Source organism: Fulmarus glacialis, unplaced genomic scaffold (genome assembly GCF_000690835.1).
Source record: "Fulmarus glacialis isolate BGI_N327 unplaced genomic scaffold, ASM69083v1 scaffold13469, whole genome shotgun sequence".
Classification (NCBI taxonomy): Eukaryota; Metazoa; Chordata; class Aves; order Procellariiformes; family Procellariidae; genus Fulmarus; species Fulmarus glacialis.
This window is the reverse complement of record NW_009232728.1, coordinates 20,238-35,953: the sequence shown is the minus strand read 5'-3', so window position 1 is coordinate 35,953 and position 15,716 is coordinate 20,238. Positions and strand designations below refer to the sequence as shown.

Sequence of the window (15,716 nt, the reverse complement as noted above, 5' to 3'; positions counted from 1 at the left end):
TCTCACTGGCTGGCACAAAACTAACTGTTAATCCTTTAACGTGGTTGGGAATTAGAAGCTGCAAAATGTTTCCCAAACAGATCTTCTTGTTAACTTGCTAATTCAGTTGCAAATTCTGTCCCAATCCTGGCTGCATACAAAAAGCCTTGCTTGAAGCATAGCCAACCACTCAGAGTACTTGTGTTTATGATTTGGGGATCTACCAGAGAAGATGAACATCCTCTTATAGCACAGCTTTGCAGGAAAGTCTCTGCCTGACTGATTTTTCTGCTTTCTCTATATGGAATAGGCCAGGGAACCTGATGTTCTGTAAATCATCTGGCAAGGACTCAAAGAAGTTGCAGGGAGGATGCTCTTCATCGATTCGCTATGGAAATCTCAAGCAGCAAACTTTTATAAGTTTACAAGAAGAACGATTTCCTTTAAAGCTACACCTGTAAAAGTACATTAAACATGCTTGGAGTAGCTCTTGGCCTTAAGGCCAGCTGGCACAGGACAGTCTGTGTCGCTACCATGAAAGTTATTTAACCCCTAAACCAGGAAGGCTGCATTCAAGCTGCTTATAGGGAACGGTCTCTCCCCCATCCTAGTGTCCAGCTGGGCTCCAAAATTGTTTTGGAGAGTAATTATGGGCTAAAAATATAGAAGGGACCATTGTTGCAATTTAACAGTTAGGCAAGCAAGTTCCAGTGCTGAGGGACATTCCCTGGTACCACTGATGTACTGGGATAGATACAGTCTAAGGGAGCCTTCGGACAGTACAGCAAGTATACTGGGCAACAACGGACTTCTGTTAGTTCTTTCAATAAAAAAGCACCTCCAAGAGCTTTGCTGTGGCTCATTCCCAGAGCTCAATTCCAGAATCACATCACACTGCAGCCTTCCGAAATGGAGAGTTGTGCAGGAGCTTTTAAACTTGTTCATCAAACCTTTAAAGAGCCTTCACCTCATTCTTTCTGATTACAAAAAATGAAGTGTTGACCATGTATTCTGGGACGCCCTCTTCATGCAGGTGATTTGCAACAGGTTCCTTATGCCTGTGAGTTTTGTTGCTTTCAGCTACGTTAACAGCAGCAGGTCACATTCCAGTACTGCATGAACCTCTGTGTGAGCTTCCTAATGGCACTTTGTATTTCAGTCTAGCACTAGGGAAGTTTGGGTTTGATGAGATAAATTTTTCAAGATAAATAAAAGGAAAAAAAACCCCAAACTTAAAACTGAAGTGTAATTTCAAGTTTCCTCTATAATTTTCAACTAGGTGATAGGCCACTGAAACTCTGCTATTGAAACTCTGTATCTGGGCAAGGGAATTTTCTCACAATATGTAAAATTTCTCAGATGTTTTAAAAAACCTACTGGTGTAAAACAATGCATAGCCATTGACATCCACGCGATGGCTATTGCGATTAAACGCCAGACAAGGAGTCGTCTCCATTTTGATAAAATAAGTCTGAAATAACCCTGACTTTTAAAATCCTGAGAATTGAGCTGCTTCCAAGCCACTAAAGTGGATATACATACTTGGTGATCATTCAGCTTTTCCACTCTTTAAAGACACAAGTGAGGTTGGTTTCTCCAAGAACTTCCAAGAAGTAACATACAGTTTTGTGAGGCTGGTATAACCTTCCCATTCCCGTGTGGAGGGGAAATCAACAAAACTCTGGGGCACCATTTCCCATACTCCTACAGCACACAGTCTATTCCACGTTGAGGAGTCCCTTGAACTGATGAGAAGACTTTGACAAAACTTATCAGCTATACTTAGCTGACAGAAGGGAACAGAAATGGAGCTGCGAGAAAAGCCACTAGGCTTTTGCCGCACGTGGCCGTAACTGCCACTGGAATTGTGGAAACTGCAACTGTGGATGGACCAACCCATATGCAGTAGGTTTTTATAGGGAGGTTGAGGCATGTTATGAGTTCATTGGTGGAGATGTTCTCACCTGAATAGTTTTAGGATTTTTTTTTATTCCATCACTGAAATGAAAAGTTTCTCTAAGAATTCTGATCTTTTCTCAGTGTAGATATTATCAACTGCAGTCATCAGCAAGCACAGCTCCGAGTTTTGCTACTTTTGGTGACACCAGATACTGTAAACATTTCTTTGGGTTTCTTGGAACTATCTTCGTTACAACTTTATGTGTCAACAGAACTGTTAACTGTTACGCTATTCTGAAGAATCCTTCTCCAGATCACTGCACAACATAATGCTCTTAGTTGCTGAACTTACCAGGTTTGCTCTTAAGTTTTATTATTGATGTTCATCTTAAAAAAGTCTGTCTTAATTCTGAATTGCCTAATGGTGTACTTGTCTGTACTGGTTTGTTATATATGCTTAACATATGATGGTGGATTCTCCATTTCTCGAACTAGACCAAGAGTCCTATCTTTTTTAAAAAATCTGTCCCCCATTCCATGAAAATGAACAAATGAGGAGTGATATTCTTCCCAACTAAGTTTTACAATCTATCAGGAATAGATGCTCTCTAACATTAGTTCTAACATTAATGAATTTTTAAGCGATGTGCAAACTATGGATGTTCTAATGTTACAAGGTACTAGTTGAACAAATAGTAGAATTTGCATGAAACTACTTGATTTTCTCTTGAAAATAAATGAAAGCATAGAGATCTGAAACAGAATTCTCTTTCTTTTCTGTGACCCCAAGGTTAAATAAAATGCACATATACTTCCTATTTGATGACTAATACTATGAAAAATCAAATCCTGCTTCAAAAATTGGTATGCTTACCCCATAAACAAGTTCTCCCACCATCCCATTCCAGATTTTTGTCTCTGGATCCCTTGCTCCATATTTTCCATCAGGAACAATGGCAATTTTGTACTTGATACCAATATGTTTTGCAATTTCTGACGCCAGATCTACACAGTATCCTTCAAACTTGTCATTCCCTTCAAACGTATCATGGTTTTTCTTGAACATAACATATGGGGCTTCCTATAATGAAAGAAGTAGAACTGTAAAGGAGAAATATACAGAATATACTCTGAAAAGTAACATCATCTGACTGAACAACACACATTTTATCAAAAGTTCATGGTTAGTATTAACACATTTAAATTAAAATGTATGAACAGAAATCCTTCTGGAAAGGTATACTATTTACACTGTAATGTGGCTTATACATTTCATAACATTTATCAACTTTACAAATTATAAACACAAAAACCATCCAAGAATGCATATAAATTTTACTTTGTTTTAAATGAAAGACCTTAGTGCAGTATATGCTAAATTTAAAGCGTGAACAGAGGTCAAACCTATACAATGCAAATGACTCTGGGATAATGCAAGGTATAATTTACTTTTGACTTCAGTAAGTAGGCATATCCTCTAACATAGTGTGGTTACTATCTATGTAATTTGAGATGCACAGCCTGAATGATTTGCTTTCTTGCGGTTTAGACTGCATACTTACTAAGAGGCTACATGTATTTTAGTGAGAACATAGAAATACGTTCCCGAAGAAACACATCTCTTCCCCTTTGAATAAAGGGGGAAGATTCTGCAAGGTCTTTTAGGATGAATCTAAGCAATATGCATGGACAAGAATGGTATTAAGCTGGCACTGACTTTACCTGCTGCATGAAAAAGAAGTACCAAAATATTTTTGGTTGGTGTGTGCCATTGAAAACAAATAAAACCTGTCTCGAAAAGTGGATCTTACATTCCCTTTGTAAACCATACTATCACAATAGTGAACATTATGTGATTGGAAAATCAAGGTCACATTGGAAAAACAAGGTCATGTTTTTCTTTTTTGCTTTGTGGGGATTCAGACTTTAGCAATCACTATGTAACACTACACTTTCTGGTGGTATTTTAAATTACTTTACATAATTCATATTCATAGCCAGTTCCAGAAAAAATACTTGTCGCTAATGGCACCCTTTGTTTGAATTTACATCACAAAATACTGGCAACTTAAGTTTTCTCTGTGCTGGCGAGTGTTGGTTTTTTTGACACTAACCTTGGTAGTACTCTTCCCTATTCACATCTTTCCTACATACATAATTAGTACAAAAATAAAATAAAGGTAAATGTGTAGTCTGAGAATGTCTGCTTCATTGAAACTACATCAACATCAGCTGTAAGCAATTATTTTGTAACCTCTATTAGGTGTTTAACAATGGAGGATGCGTGGCATTAGCAATAGGGGACTCAATAAACCAATTCCAGAATTTTTCAGTGTGTCAGGTATATTTTTCCTTTCAGAAACCAATATGTAGCTCCTATTAGCAGGGTATGGATCCGCCCAAGATAAGAACTTGATAGGCAAGTCTGAACAGTATCTTTAATTTACTATTACAAGGTGAAAAGGCAGAGAAATAGAAAAGAGAGATTTTATGTGGGAGGCACTATTCCTTTACTTACGTAAGTTTACTCCCTGTGGTAACTCTGCCCAGGTCCCACCTTCATATAAGGATGGCAGAACAGAGCTTTGTGCAATGTGCGTGGAGAAAGTTGTGTAGTTTTTTTACTTCAATGTGAGCGAAAGGTCCCAGATTAAATTCAACACAGTTTGGGAATGAGGAAGTGCTAGTGTTTCCTTAAAGACAGAATCAGTTCCTAAGTATTGCAGGAATGTCTCACTCTCAGGTGTATTCCCAGAACAGCTTTCCTCCCATCGTCTCCTTCTTATGTTGTTCTCTGCTATGGACATGCCTCTTCGGGCCACAATCCCTTAGCAGTAATTCAGTGTTGGAGGTCATTGATGCGTTGTGGCCATTACTTCAGCTAAGGAACCACACAGCATAGAAAAGTGTCCATAATGATCACTTCCAAAGTCAAACTCTGTCTGGCTATCTGTTTCCTTGACCTATATATGAGTATAAATGCCCAGAGAAATTTGAGGTTGACAACAGCAGATTGTTGCATTTCTTGAGCACATAGTTACGACCACTGCACAGCTAAGGATTGCCAAGGACTTCTAAAACTGGGGCAAACACAAAACAAGCTGTTATCATCCCGATGTGTGTGGCCTGGGCACTGAGGAGACCACTGAGCTACAGCATTAACTACACAGTGTAATCACTACAGGGATGCAGTGCAATGCCTTTGCCTGTACAGAGTTTCTATCTTCAAAGGAAAACTGCTGAGTATTAGCAGCAGCCTGCACCATTTCTTGTATTCCTATCCCCAGTTAAATCAGCTTAATCTCAACCACATGTCTTCCAGAGGCGGGGAGAGAGAAGAGCAAGGAGAAGGGGTCCTGCCCTCTCTTTGCAGTACATCTTGATTTTGGGAAGTACTTTGGGCACATGAATCAAGTGTTCCTCTCTTATGTAGGCTTTTTGTTCCCATGGGAGGAAAAGTAAAAATCTGTGCCTTTCTACATATGTTATTTCACAAAAATGGTTAAAAATAAACAGAGGCAAAAAATACTATGTTTCCTGACTGTGATTTATCCAACTGCTAGCTAGAAATACATCCAAGTCTTGTCCAGTATCCTGCATTTGTGGACTCTCCTTACAAGCTTCAGTTACATTTGCTTGCTGCACCTCAAAAGCAATTTTGTTTTTCAAAGACCAGAGTTGGTGACTGCTAGCTCTTCTGATTCAATCTTTCTTAAAAACCCCAAGCCAAAGGCATACAATTCAAGTCACACCAGGAAATAATAATTCTGGAGAGGGACACAAAGCAGACAGGCACAGAGGAGGCCAGGTCAGCCTGCCCCTTCCCCCAAAACCCAGACACTGTGCTTCTGCCTGCACCTCATCACTGACAGGGCTGCTACAAAAAAGCATTTCAACTGTCCCTATAGAGCAAAGCAAAGATGACAGATGCTTTATTTTTCCTGTTAAAGGCTAAATAAACTTCAGCCCTCCTCCCCATGAGTTCTGTGAGGGAACACTGAGAAGGGAAGCAGTAGGGTCCAGTACCATCCTTGGTAGGTGCAAGCAGCGGCAATCCCGTCCAGTGGAGGGACCACCAAGTCGGGGCTCAGAAGACCTGGGTTCTGGCAGGGATCTGTTGGGTGACTTGAAGGAACCACATTGGTTCTCTCCCCATCCACTTCTCTTTCTACACACTCTGATCTTACGTATTTAGAGCAAAATACAGCAAGGAACATCTCTTATAATGCAATTCTCTTATAGAGTAAGGTAGTACCTCTTGCTGTGACTGCTTTAAAAGAAGCAGCAATTGAGTGAGATCTGCCAGTGTGAAACAATACGATTAAAAATAATGGGAACATCTACTACCTTTTGCTTACTACGTTGTTCTTTCCCTCCTACCTATTTTATACAGAATAAATAACAGTTTCTTTAACTGTTGTGCCTACTTTACCTGCCAAATAATGAGAGATGTATTTTCAAGGTAGAATTTGGTGGGGGGATGTGGATAGGACTGAATGTGGCTTTCTGATAAGGACTGTTTGCAAAAAAAATCAAATAGTAGCAGTAGTTTTAAATTCGATCCATTTCAGACTTTGGAGTGTTTCAAACTAATGAGGTGTGCAGATGTTATTATAATAACATTGGGGCACTGAAAGGCAAGTTTTACCGGTTTGCTAACAAGCAACTTACACCGATGAACTTGTAAGGTTACACTGCAAAGTCATGAAATATCTGAATTGATCAATAGCCTATACTCATCCATATCTTGATGCTCTTTTCTATCTCTGACACTGAAAAAGACTATTTTTTCTGTATATTCTATTACAATAGCATTTTCTAATTAGTAGTAATGTTAGTGTAACCACGCTAGTCTAAAGATATAAGAGATGCAAGTTATCTATGGAGAGGTAGTATCTTCTATTAGGTCAGCTGAAATAGCTGAAAACAGTAGGCATGCTTTTTCACCATTTCCAGTTATAGCATCTTGTCTAATAAAAATATTACTTCTCCCCACCATCTTTGTATTTACTACATTTTTGAACTATAAACTCTTAACCTACTGGTATAAAACACAGGTTTGACTTACTGCCGAATGAGGTTTAACACCGTAACATTTGCAAGATTTCAGCTGCTTAATAGTATTCTATGGGGTAGTGAATCAAGGAAAAGTCCACATTGAAATGATCAATGACTAGCACGGAACAGGTATTTGAAATGGTGCAAGCTTTACTTATATAATTCACAATTTTATAACAATACTTAACATTCGTAAATACAAGTTGATGTCTGCAACAATTACCTTTATAGATGTAAACAAATCATTCCACCACATTGCCACAAATTCATGTGTACAGTAAAATGCTCACAACTGATGATTCATACTATAAGGGAAGCTGGAGAAAGTAACTAACCCAAATACCAAACAGATCTATGTTTGTCTTTCCTATTGTAAAGTTCATTTCAAAATCTTTAAACATTGTAAAAATAATTTGTAAAAATGACAAATATTTGTGCAAGGAAATGTCTCATTTTTAGAACAGGAGTGGCACACATTATCACACTTTATTCTGAAAGAAACTTCTGTAGATGTCAATGGAAGGTTTTTTGAGTTTTGTGGTTTGGGGTTTTTTTTCTGAATAAAGTGTCCAGGATTCGGTTTGAAGTCTTTATTATTGTCATGCAACAAACTTCAATTTTTTCTCCAGTCTATTAAAGAATTTAATTAATAAAATTTCTAATGAAAAAATATTTTTCTATTATGAGAAAGGAGGTTATAGTTAGAATTTTTGAGGTAAGACTCCGTCAAGAGTGTATCAGTCAAAACAATAAGGGTGGTTCTCAGTCACCTAATGAAGGTATCTGTCATCTGAGACGCCCTAAGGTAACCTGCTTGACCCCCAAGTGCCATTCTGCAGGTCCTTTGTGCTGCCCCTTTACGGACAGGTCTGATATCCTCAATGCTAGGCATCCACCTATGGGCCACTAAATCAATTTCTAAATCTTTGTGGACTTTGATGAAAACTTACATACTTGGGGCGCAACTCATCCCACATGTCTGAAACAACATACAGTAGCTGAGACATCCACATGGAGTGGTCATATATGGTATAAAACAGGCAAGTGTCATCCTGCCAGTGTAAGAAATGGGGGGTAGGCAGTATATCCTAGAGCATCTTAAATGTCACTGGGTACTTATAAGGGGCAACTGAATGAATACCCTTTGTAAAGCCATCTACATTTACGTGACTCAGTCTTGAATTGGATCCTGCCCTTGAAGCTTAATCTGCCAACACCAAGACTATCTCATTAAAATACTGAGCTGGAAGCCACAATGCAGACGCAGCTCATTGTACATCGAGCTTTGGTTCTATATGATTTTTAGGATTTTTTAAGTTTTGCAATCTCAGAGTAGGTACAGAGTTGGCTGTATCATGAAATGGATTAGAGAGTAGTCTTCCCAGCCTACTCTCCTATATTCTACCTCAACGTCTTGTCACTGTATTTCTCAACTTGCTAAATTAGAGATGATCATTCTGCCTAGCTAGATAAGTCACTCACTTTACCTTAGTGTTAGAGGAGGGCTGCACATGGCATCCCTTCTCCAGTCATACAATGAGCCTACTGTGCACTTGGAGGTCCCAAGCCCCCGCTGGAGGGAATGCTTCTGCAGACAGGTAGAAAATCTGTCCTTTCCAGAGGGCCAGATGTGCAGGAGGCTGTGCATCACATGAGGTGCAGGACACGGGGCTCTCCCAGGAACTATAAAAAGCAGGGCTGCACAGCACCTGGTAGAGTAAAGCGCATCAGCTGCCCCTGCTGCCCCCTCTCTCAGACCTGCTCCTTCACCACATGACTAATTGGAGATAGGTTGAGTGCCTATGCACTAAACCAAAACTGTAAAATAAATTCTACGTGCTCTCACTACGTTACAAATGAACATAATATTTTGCCAAGTAGAAAACACTGTAGTAAGTTCTTTGATTGCAGAGCTAATTTGTTATAATACACCTTCTACACAATAGCCATATAGCCACATTACAGCAAAGTAAGCATAGACACATAAAAACTGAAGAAACAGCAGGCAAATCAACTTATGCTACTTGGATTCAGGCAAAAATTAAAGCGAGCCATGCTGAAAATCTGTAAACTTTTCTTATGCTGCCACGACACCTGTCTTTGAAGACTGAAAAGCCTGACAGCACTGGTTGCAGAAGCTTTTCAGTTTAATGTTGGAAAATATGCATGCAACCAAAATTACATGTCATCTACAATGGTTCAACTTCCCTTCAATGTGAAGAAGGCAATGAAGAGGTCAAAAAGTCTCTGTCTGGCATTTGCAATATGACTACAATACAGAGAAGAGCAAAATAACAGGATTCTGAAAGTTATTCTAGTTAAATATATCTTTTCTTTGTGTGTGTGATCATATGCTTGTGGATGCTAAATACAGTGCCCTGGCAGGCCAATATTAAGAATCATGGTTCTCATCTGCCTTCAGCATCATGTGTGCAGCTCCCAGTGGATGGGAGATGGGCATGATAAGGCAGAATTCACCATATATTCTTATTCAAACCAAATTCTGATATATTTCTCTTGCACTGTGATTTTGAAATATTGAAAGGGGACACTTTTGGTCAAGAAGCAGTACTGCTTTCAAAAAATTGCATTTATCCCCAAATGACATGCTGCATAAACATAGGGCATGCTCTGGAATATTAATTCAGCTTTTTGGTTTTGAAAATGATCCCACCAGTCCTTTCAATACAGGGACTGGAAAAGTTCTTTTGAAGATAACATTTATTATGCACATCAAAATGCTTCAATGCAAACAGGACAGGCAAGATAACACATTTTAAAAGTTTTCTTGTTTTCCTTTTTTTCCTTTCTGGCAAACAGGAATCTTTTTATTACTTTTCATTATTATTTTTTACTCGCTTCTCCTAAGCTTGGAGCTATTTATGGAAATTACAGTATTCAGGTATGGTAGCTTCAGTCAAAGATATCAGGATTGGTATGAGAGGAAAATTTCGACTGAAAGCTTGTTATTCACATCGTTCTCTTCTCAGCTTGGCAAAGTTGAAGGTTAACGTCATCTGTTCTAGACATTTCAGATTAGTCACAGAACTTTTCTTGGTGGTTCAGTGCCTGGTCATCCAGTCAGAGGAACAGTAATCCATATGGAAAAATTATCTCAATGCTACTAGACTGGTGGTTAATACTTGAGCCTTAGTTAGGAATGTTCGCAGCATCTTGGGACTCTTTTCTTCCTTGATCAATTTCTTAAAATAGGATTCTTCATCAGAGGCTGAAAAGAGGAGGACTGTACTGAAGTATATTTTTTTTTCCATCACCAAGTCTTTTTTTTTTTTTAGGAAAAAGATACATATATTTTAAATGTCCCATGCAAAAAAATAAAATAAAATAGAAAGTTACACAATTTGGTTAGGAGTTACATTCTGAATTCCTGTACAGTAGTTTGGTTGGTTTGCATCCTGGAATGATAATCTTCAACAGGAGATTTGTTAAGACATACTTAACGTATAAATGCTGATACACACTGCTGGAAATCTGGTAACTAACTGCATTTTTGAGTAAGAAAATGTCTTGACACTTTCCTTTGGATTATTTTCAACTCTGTATTAAATTAGAAAAATTATTGCTTAACAACACATACACAATATTCCTTCCTATTTGAGACACAGCTTATTCTAAAGGGTTAAAATATCTTGTCTAAATGAAGCAGGTGAAAAGGGCAGTGAACTGAGATGTAAAATCTTAAAAGCGATCAGGTAAAGGTCACCCTTTGCCAGTTGGCTTTGACAAACATCAGCTTAAAAGGGCATGTCTGACTTCAGAGGGATAATTGTTAAATATTTTGTTTAAAATACAGATTTGTAAGAAACAATGGTTTTGAAAAACTACATATTAAAAATGTAAATGAATGAAGCAACTGCATTCTCCTTTGCAACCACTCTTTAAAAACACCAATAACACTGGAAAACCAAACCCCAAATCTATTTAGATTTTATTAAAATGGAAATTTTATTGAAATGCTGAATAAACATATTAAGAAATATGTTCAAATGCATCTACTAAATTCATGTTTTCATTCACAGTTAAAAGTAGATAATCCAGTTCTGATTGGCTGACTGAACTATACTACTTAGAATTTTAGCTCTTGCTAATGCCAATTTTGGATTTATAATGCATCAACAAAAAAGGACACTGGCATTACAGACACCTCATTTTATACCCTCTGTTCAGCTCTGTCATTTAGAGGTTTCATGTTTTTCTTTTCTTTCAGTTTCTTGTGGGTCAAGATTTATCAATTAGAGGTTGAAAGAATTCACTTGTATTTCTGAGACTTTTTACTTTAGTAAAAAATGGAAAAAATTACCACAACTCAATTTTAAAAACCTGATTTCAAGTGAATCATTATATTAAATGCATACAAAAAAAAATCTCTACAGACATGACAGCCAAGATAATTAAGATATATGGCTCTCACCCTCCCACTAACCTAGGAACTGGCAGACTAAATTAGATCGTAACTAGAAATGAGATTGTGTCACACACTAGTATAAGCATTAAAAAAAGAAACACCTTACCAAAATTGTAGTGACAACTACTGTTCTATTCTCAATGGCTGAAGTGTCATTTCCAAGTGTAGGTTCATGCTGAATCAAAACTAGTTTATCCATGTCGTTCCAGTAACCAACCTGCAAAACAAAATGTATATAATTTACAGTAGAAAAGTCTACATTCTGTATAAGTACAAATATAAATTATTATAAGAACAACAGAGTCATCCAAAGATAATTTTGTACCAAAGGAAGTGCTGATGCTTATAGACAGGTGCACGGTGGTACGTATCTAATACTTTGCGTATACCATCTTGCACCACTGCTGCACAGAGTCAGACCTGGTATCGCTGCCACTCAGCTGTTTCTGAATGATCTGAGCTACTTACTTCGACCAGAGGCACAAGTTAAATCCCATTTTCAGTAGTTTGAAGCCTTCCTGGGGCATAAAGGAGATATAAGAATTTTTGCTCTCCACAAGAAAATTTTCATTCACTAATCCTCCAGATCTTCTGGTCTTAGATGGAGGAGTGGAAGACATCTGGATGACAGCTTTGCAGTTCAATGGATGATCTCAATTCCCTGCTCCTTGTGGGCCTCCCGGGAGACCCCAGCCCAGGGACTTACACCAGACTTGTTCCACTTAACTGCTGGCACTGACCTTCAGTACCTATATTAGAAGCTGTTATTAAAGCTTTCTTTACACTCACTGGACAGACAGACACCACCAGATAGTGACTCAGCTCACGTAGGATAAACACCCCTCCTAGAAAGGTGCTTGCTTTCCCAGCTGATTCTAATGCATGGTGAGACTGACTTCACTCTAAAAGTACCTCTGGTAAGTGCCTACAGGGAGGTGGAACAAATCAGGTTTTCGTCTCTCTGACTGCATTGAGGCTGCCACAATCCTTCCCAGAGCAGCCTTAAGGTGAAACAGCTGACTTTGTTCATTGCTGGCCATGAACTACTTTAGAAACAGGTTTGAATCACTCGTTCTTGTATTCCCATGGAGAAAAAAAAATAAAAGCGGTATGCCTGCAATCAGAAGCCTTCCTTTACATACAGACATCACACTTTGCAGTGCACACCGCTGCAGCCTGCAGCTGTGCCCTCTGCATTGGTAGTGATGCTGCTGGGCACAAGACATGAGTAAACATCCTTTCCTGTGAGGGCTCAAGGATGCAGTGCTTGCTGTAAGACCGGATGGGATGAAGGCAGCCTGAGAAAAGGAGATTCCCCTTCAAACTTTTATTGATGCGTTTGGGAGCTGCTCAATGAACACTTAAAACTCCCCACGTGTCCCCAGAAAATCCCCACAGGCTATGTACTATGTCTTTGGATGGCCAAAAGAAGATACGAGACCTAAAATACTTCACTGTTTTTGTAAATCCTGGCCAGTCAGAATCTTACAGCACACTCATCTCCTCACTCCATGTGGTGACATCATTAGTATCTGTATCAGCAAGTGGTATTTCTGGATTTAGAGTTCATCCCAATCATTTAATGTTGCCCTGTGTGAAGTTAGGTAGGAAAGGTCATTTGCAAGGCTTCCTAGTAATGCTGTGTTCATGATGTTCCCAGTACAAAGCGAATGTCTATGAAATATGAGCCGGCAGTGTGCCCAGGTGGCCAAGAAGGCCAACAGCATCCTGGCCTGTATCAGAAATAGTGTGGCCAGCAGGAGAAGAGAGGTGACCGTGCCCCTGTACTCGGCCCTGGTGAGGCCCCACCTTGAATCCTGTGTTCAGTTTTGGGCCCCTCACTACAAGAAGGACATTGAGGTGCTGGAGCGTGTCCAGAGAAGGGCAACAAAGCTGGTGAAGGGTCTAGAGAACAAGTCTTCTGAGGAGTGGCTGAGGGAACTGGGGCTGTTTAGCCTGGAGAAGAGGAGGCTGAGGGGAGACCGCATCGCGCTCTACAACTACCTGAAAGGAGGCTGTAGCGAGGTGGGTGTTGGTCTCTTCTCCCAAGTAACAAGTGATAGGATGAGAGGAAATGGCCTCAAGTTGCGCCAAGGGAGGTTTAGACTGGACATAAGGAAAAACTTCTTTCCTGAAAGAGTGGTCAGGCCTTGGAACAGGCTGCCCAGGGAAGTGGTAGAGTCACCATCCCTGGAGGTATTTAAAAGACGTGTAGATGTGTTGCTTAGGTACATGGTTTAGTGGTGGACTTGGCAGTGTTAGGTTAGCGTTTGGACTCAATGATCTTAAAGGTCTTTTCCAATCTAAATGATTCTGTGATTCTACGATTCTATGAATGGCAAGTGGTTCAAGACAGTGGTCCCTTGTCTCACTCTTACTTGGAGATGTCTAATTCCACCTTCCCACCCATCCTTTCAGCACGCCAGACATAGATCCCTTAGCTGAAGGTTCTCTCGCATCTAACCTGTGACTCACTAGCAAACACCCTCCCTTTGCCCCTTCTTGCCATCCTCTTTTCTGCAACTAGATCATGGTTGTCTGTGGACCCTCTGACAAGGTTGCTGGGGAATGGCTCAGTGCCTGTTCCTCTGACCCAGTGCTGAGAGCACTCAGCTCTGTGTCAAACAGACAACATGGACACAAACATGTAGGAGAACAGTGCTCTAATCCCATCTAAAGGGACTCTCCAGGTTGCTGAGAACCTAATGAATTAAGAGACTGATATTTTTTCCCAGGAAAGGTGCAGACAGCGGCAGTGATTTTAAAAGTTTCCTGTCAAAGAGATGCAACTCAAGCTGGCACAGCTCACTTTTCAGAAGTACCTGGGGATCAGTCAGCAGCAACTCTCCCTTCCCTCCTTCCTTGATTAATTAGGAGTTCAAGAGACCAAAAGCTGTGAGGGAGGAATGCCTTGTCCATCTTACCAGAAAAGGAAAGGGAATTTTAGTGGAAAGTGGCCTCTAGACTGAGTGTCAGTGTAACTATCAGTGCCAAAGGACAGTCTGTGAAAAGACTGCAGTGTGATGGAAACTGGCTAAATGATCAGATCAGTTATGCAGCCAATATTACTTCTAACATTATTGTAGAACCCAGACTAAAATTCACCATCACATATGATTCTGACTCCATGATGTGGAGAAACATCTTGTTCAGATGAATGCAGTGACGCAATATGACAGTCTAGAAGCGCAGGGGAGTGCTTTTGGTTCCTGGTCTCATATGCATTAAAGAATTGTGTATATTCAGCCAACCTTCCTCTTGATTTTTTCCATTTACTATTTCATTAATTTCCTTTTTGAAAAAAAATTATGGAGAGGCAAGTCATTTTAGCAGTCCCTAGAGCAGTGTGCAGACACACCACAGAGAATTACAAATACATGAAATAATTCAATATGAGTGAGTATGAGTGAATATGAATGAATTTTTTTTTTCTATTAGTGCAGCAAACAAGCACAAACTCTTCCCATGCACAATTTCTGGTATATTTAGTTGAAATGTTCCTTTTCTCTTTGCAATTGCTATTACAGCACAGGAGCCTTGATTTAGGTGTCTGCAGCTAACAGGAAGCTTCAGCATTGCTGATATAGTGGGGAGGGAGATTTTCTTCCTAGTAGGATGCACTGCTAACAAATATTCTTTTTCATCCAGACAACCATAGAGTCACAGATACAATTGATAACTGAAAATGTCAAGTTCCTGTCAAAAACTGTGACCAGCTAAAGGCAGAATATGTACAACAAAACCTGGCAGTTTGGGAAGCTCATTATAATAGTGAATGATTGTTTTTCATTGTGCAATTCCTCACTGCTGGAAAGTTCAGAAGGAAAGCAGAAAATTAACGATGTACTGTGTTATAAAAGTAAGTACCATATGAAAACGCAGACAGAGATAAAGGAGGTTTTTGAGGAATGGCAGGCATTTTTTAAAGGAATTTTAGCTTGTGAGCATAGGTGTGAGCTTGCATGTCTGCATCTCAAACTTGCGCTAAAGTAACTCTGGAACTGGATTACTGAATAAATATGTAAGATATATCATGACACTTGTATAAGTATATAGACTCACAGTCACTGTGAGAGCACTAAATAACAATATGCTTTCCTATAAATACCTCAACCCCCCAAGGAAAAAAACTCCTCAAAGGATAGGATTGAATTCAGCTATTAAAGTACATCCAATTCTATTTTGATTGCAATTGAACTTTATAGCAATTGCATCCAATTTTACAGAGGCTGAATTTGTCCTTTAGGAAACAACATTGAAAAAATATCTGCCTCAAAGTAAATTTGTCACAACAGTTTGGCATTTGAATGAACAGTATCATTTCTGAAGACCTGTGCGCCTTGTAGCAATCACT

General features: G+C 39.3%; 1 protein-coding gene across 1 annotated transcript in view; it reads right to left on the bottom strand.

Moving 5' to 3' along the window:
* Positions 1-2,710: 2,710 nt before the first annotated feature.
* LOC104082074 (glutamate receptor 4-like) overlaps positions 2,711-15,716 on the bottom strand; it is a gene marked incomplete at its 5' end in the record, with an annotated part of 23,184 nt that continues 10,178 nt past the window's right edge. Inside the window, 2 exons of the mRNA XM_009585044.1 lie at positions 2,711-2,959; positions 11,469-11,579. Of these exons, the coding sequence (XP_009583339.1) occupies positions 2,711-2,959; positions 11,469-11,579 (360 nt within the window). The remainder of the gene's footprint in view (positions 2,960-11,468; positions 11,580-15,716) is intronic.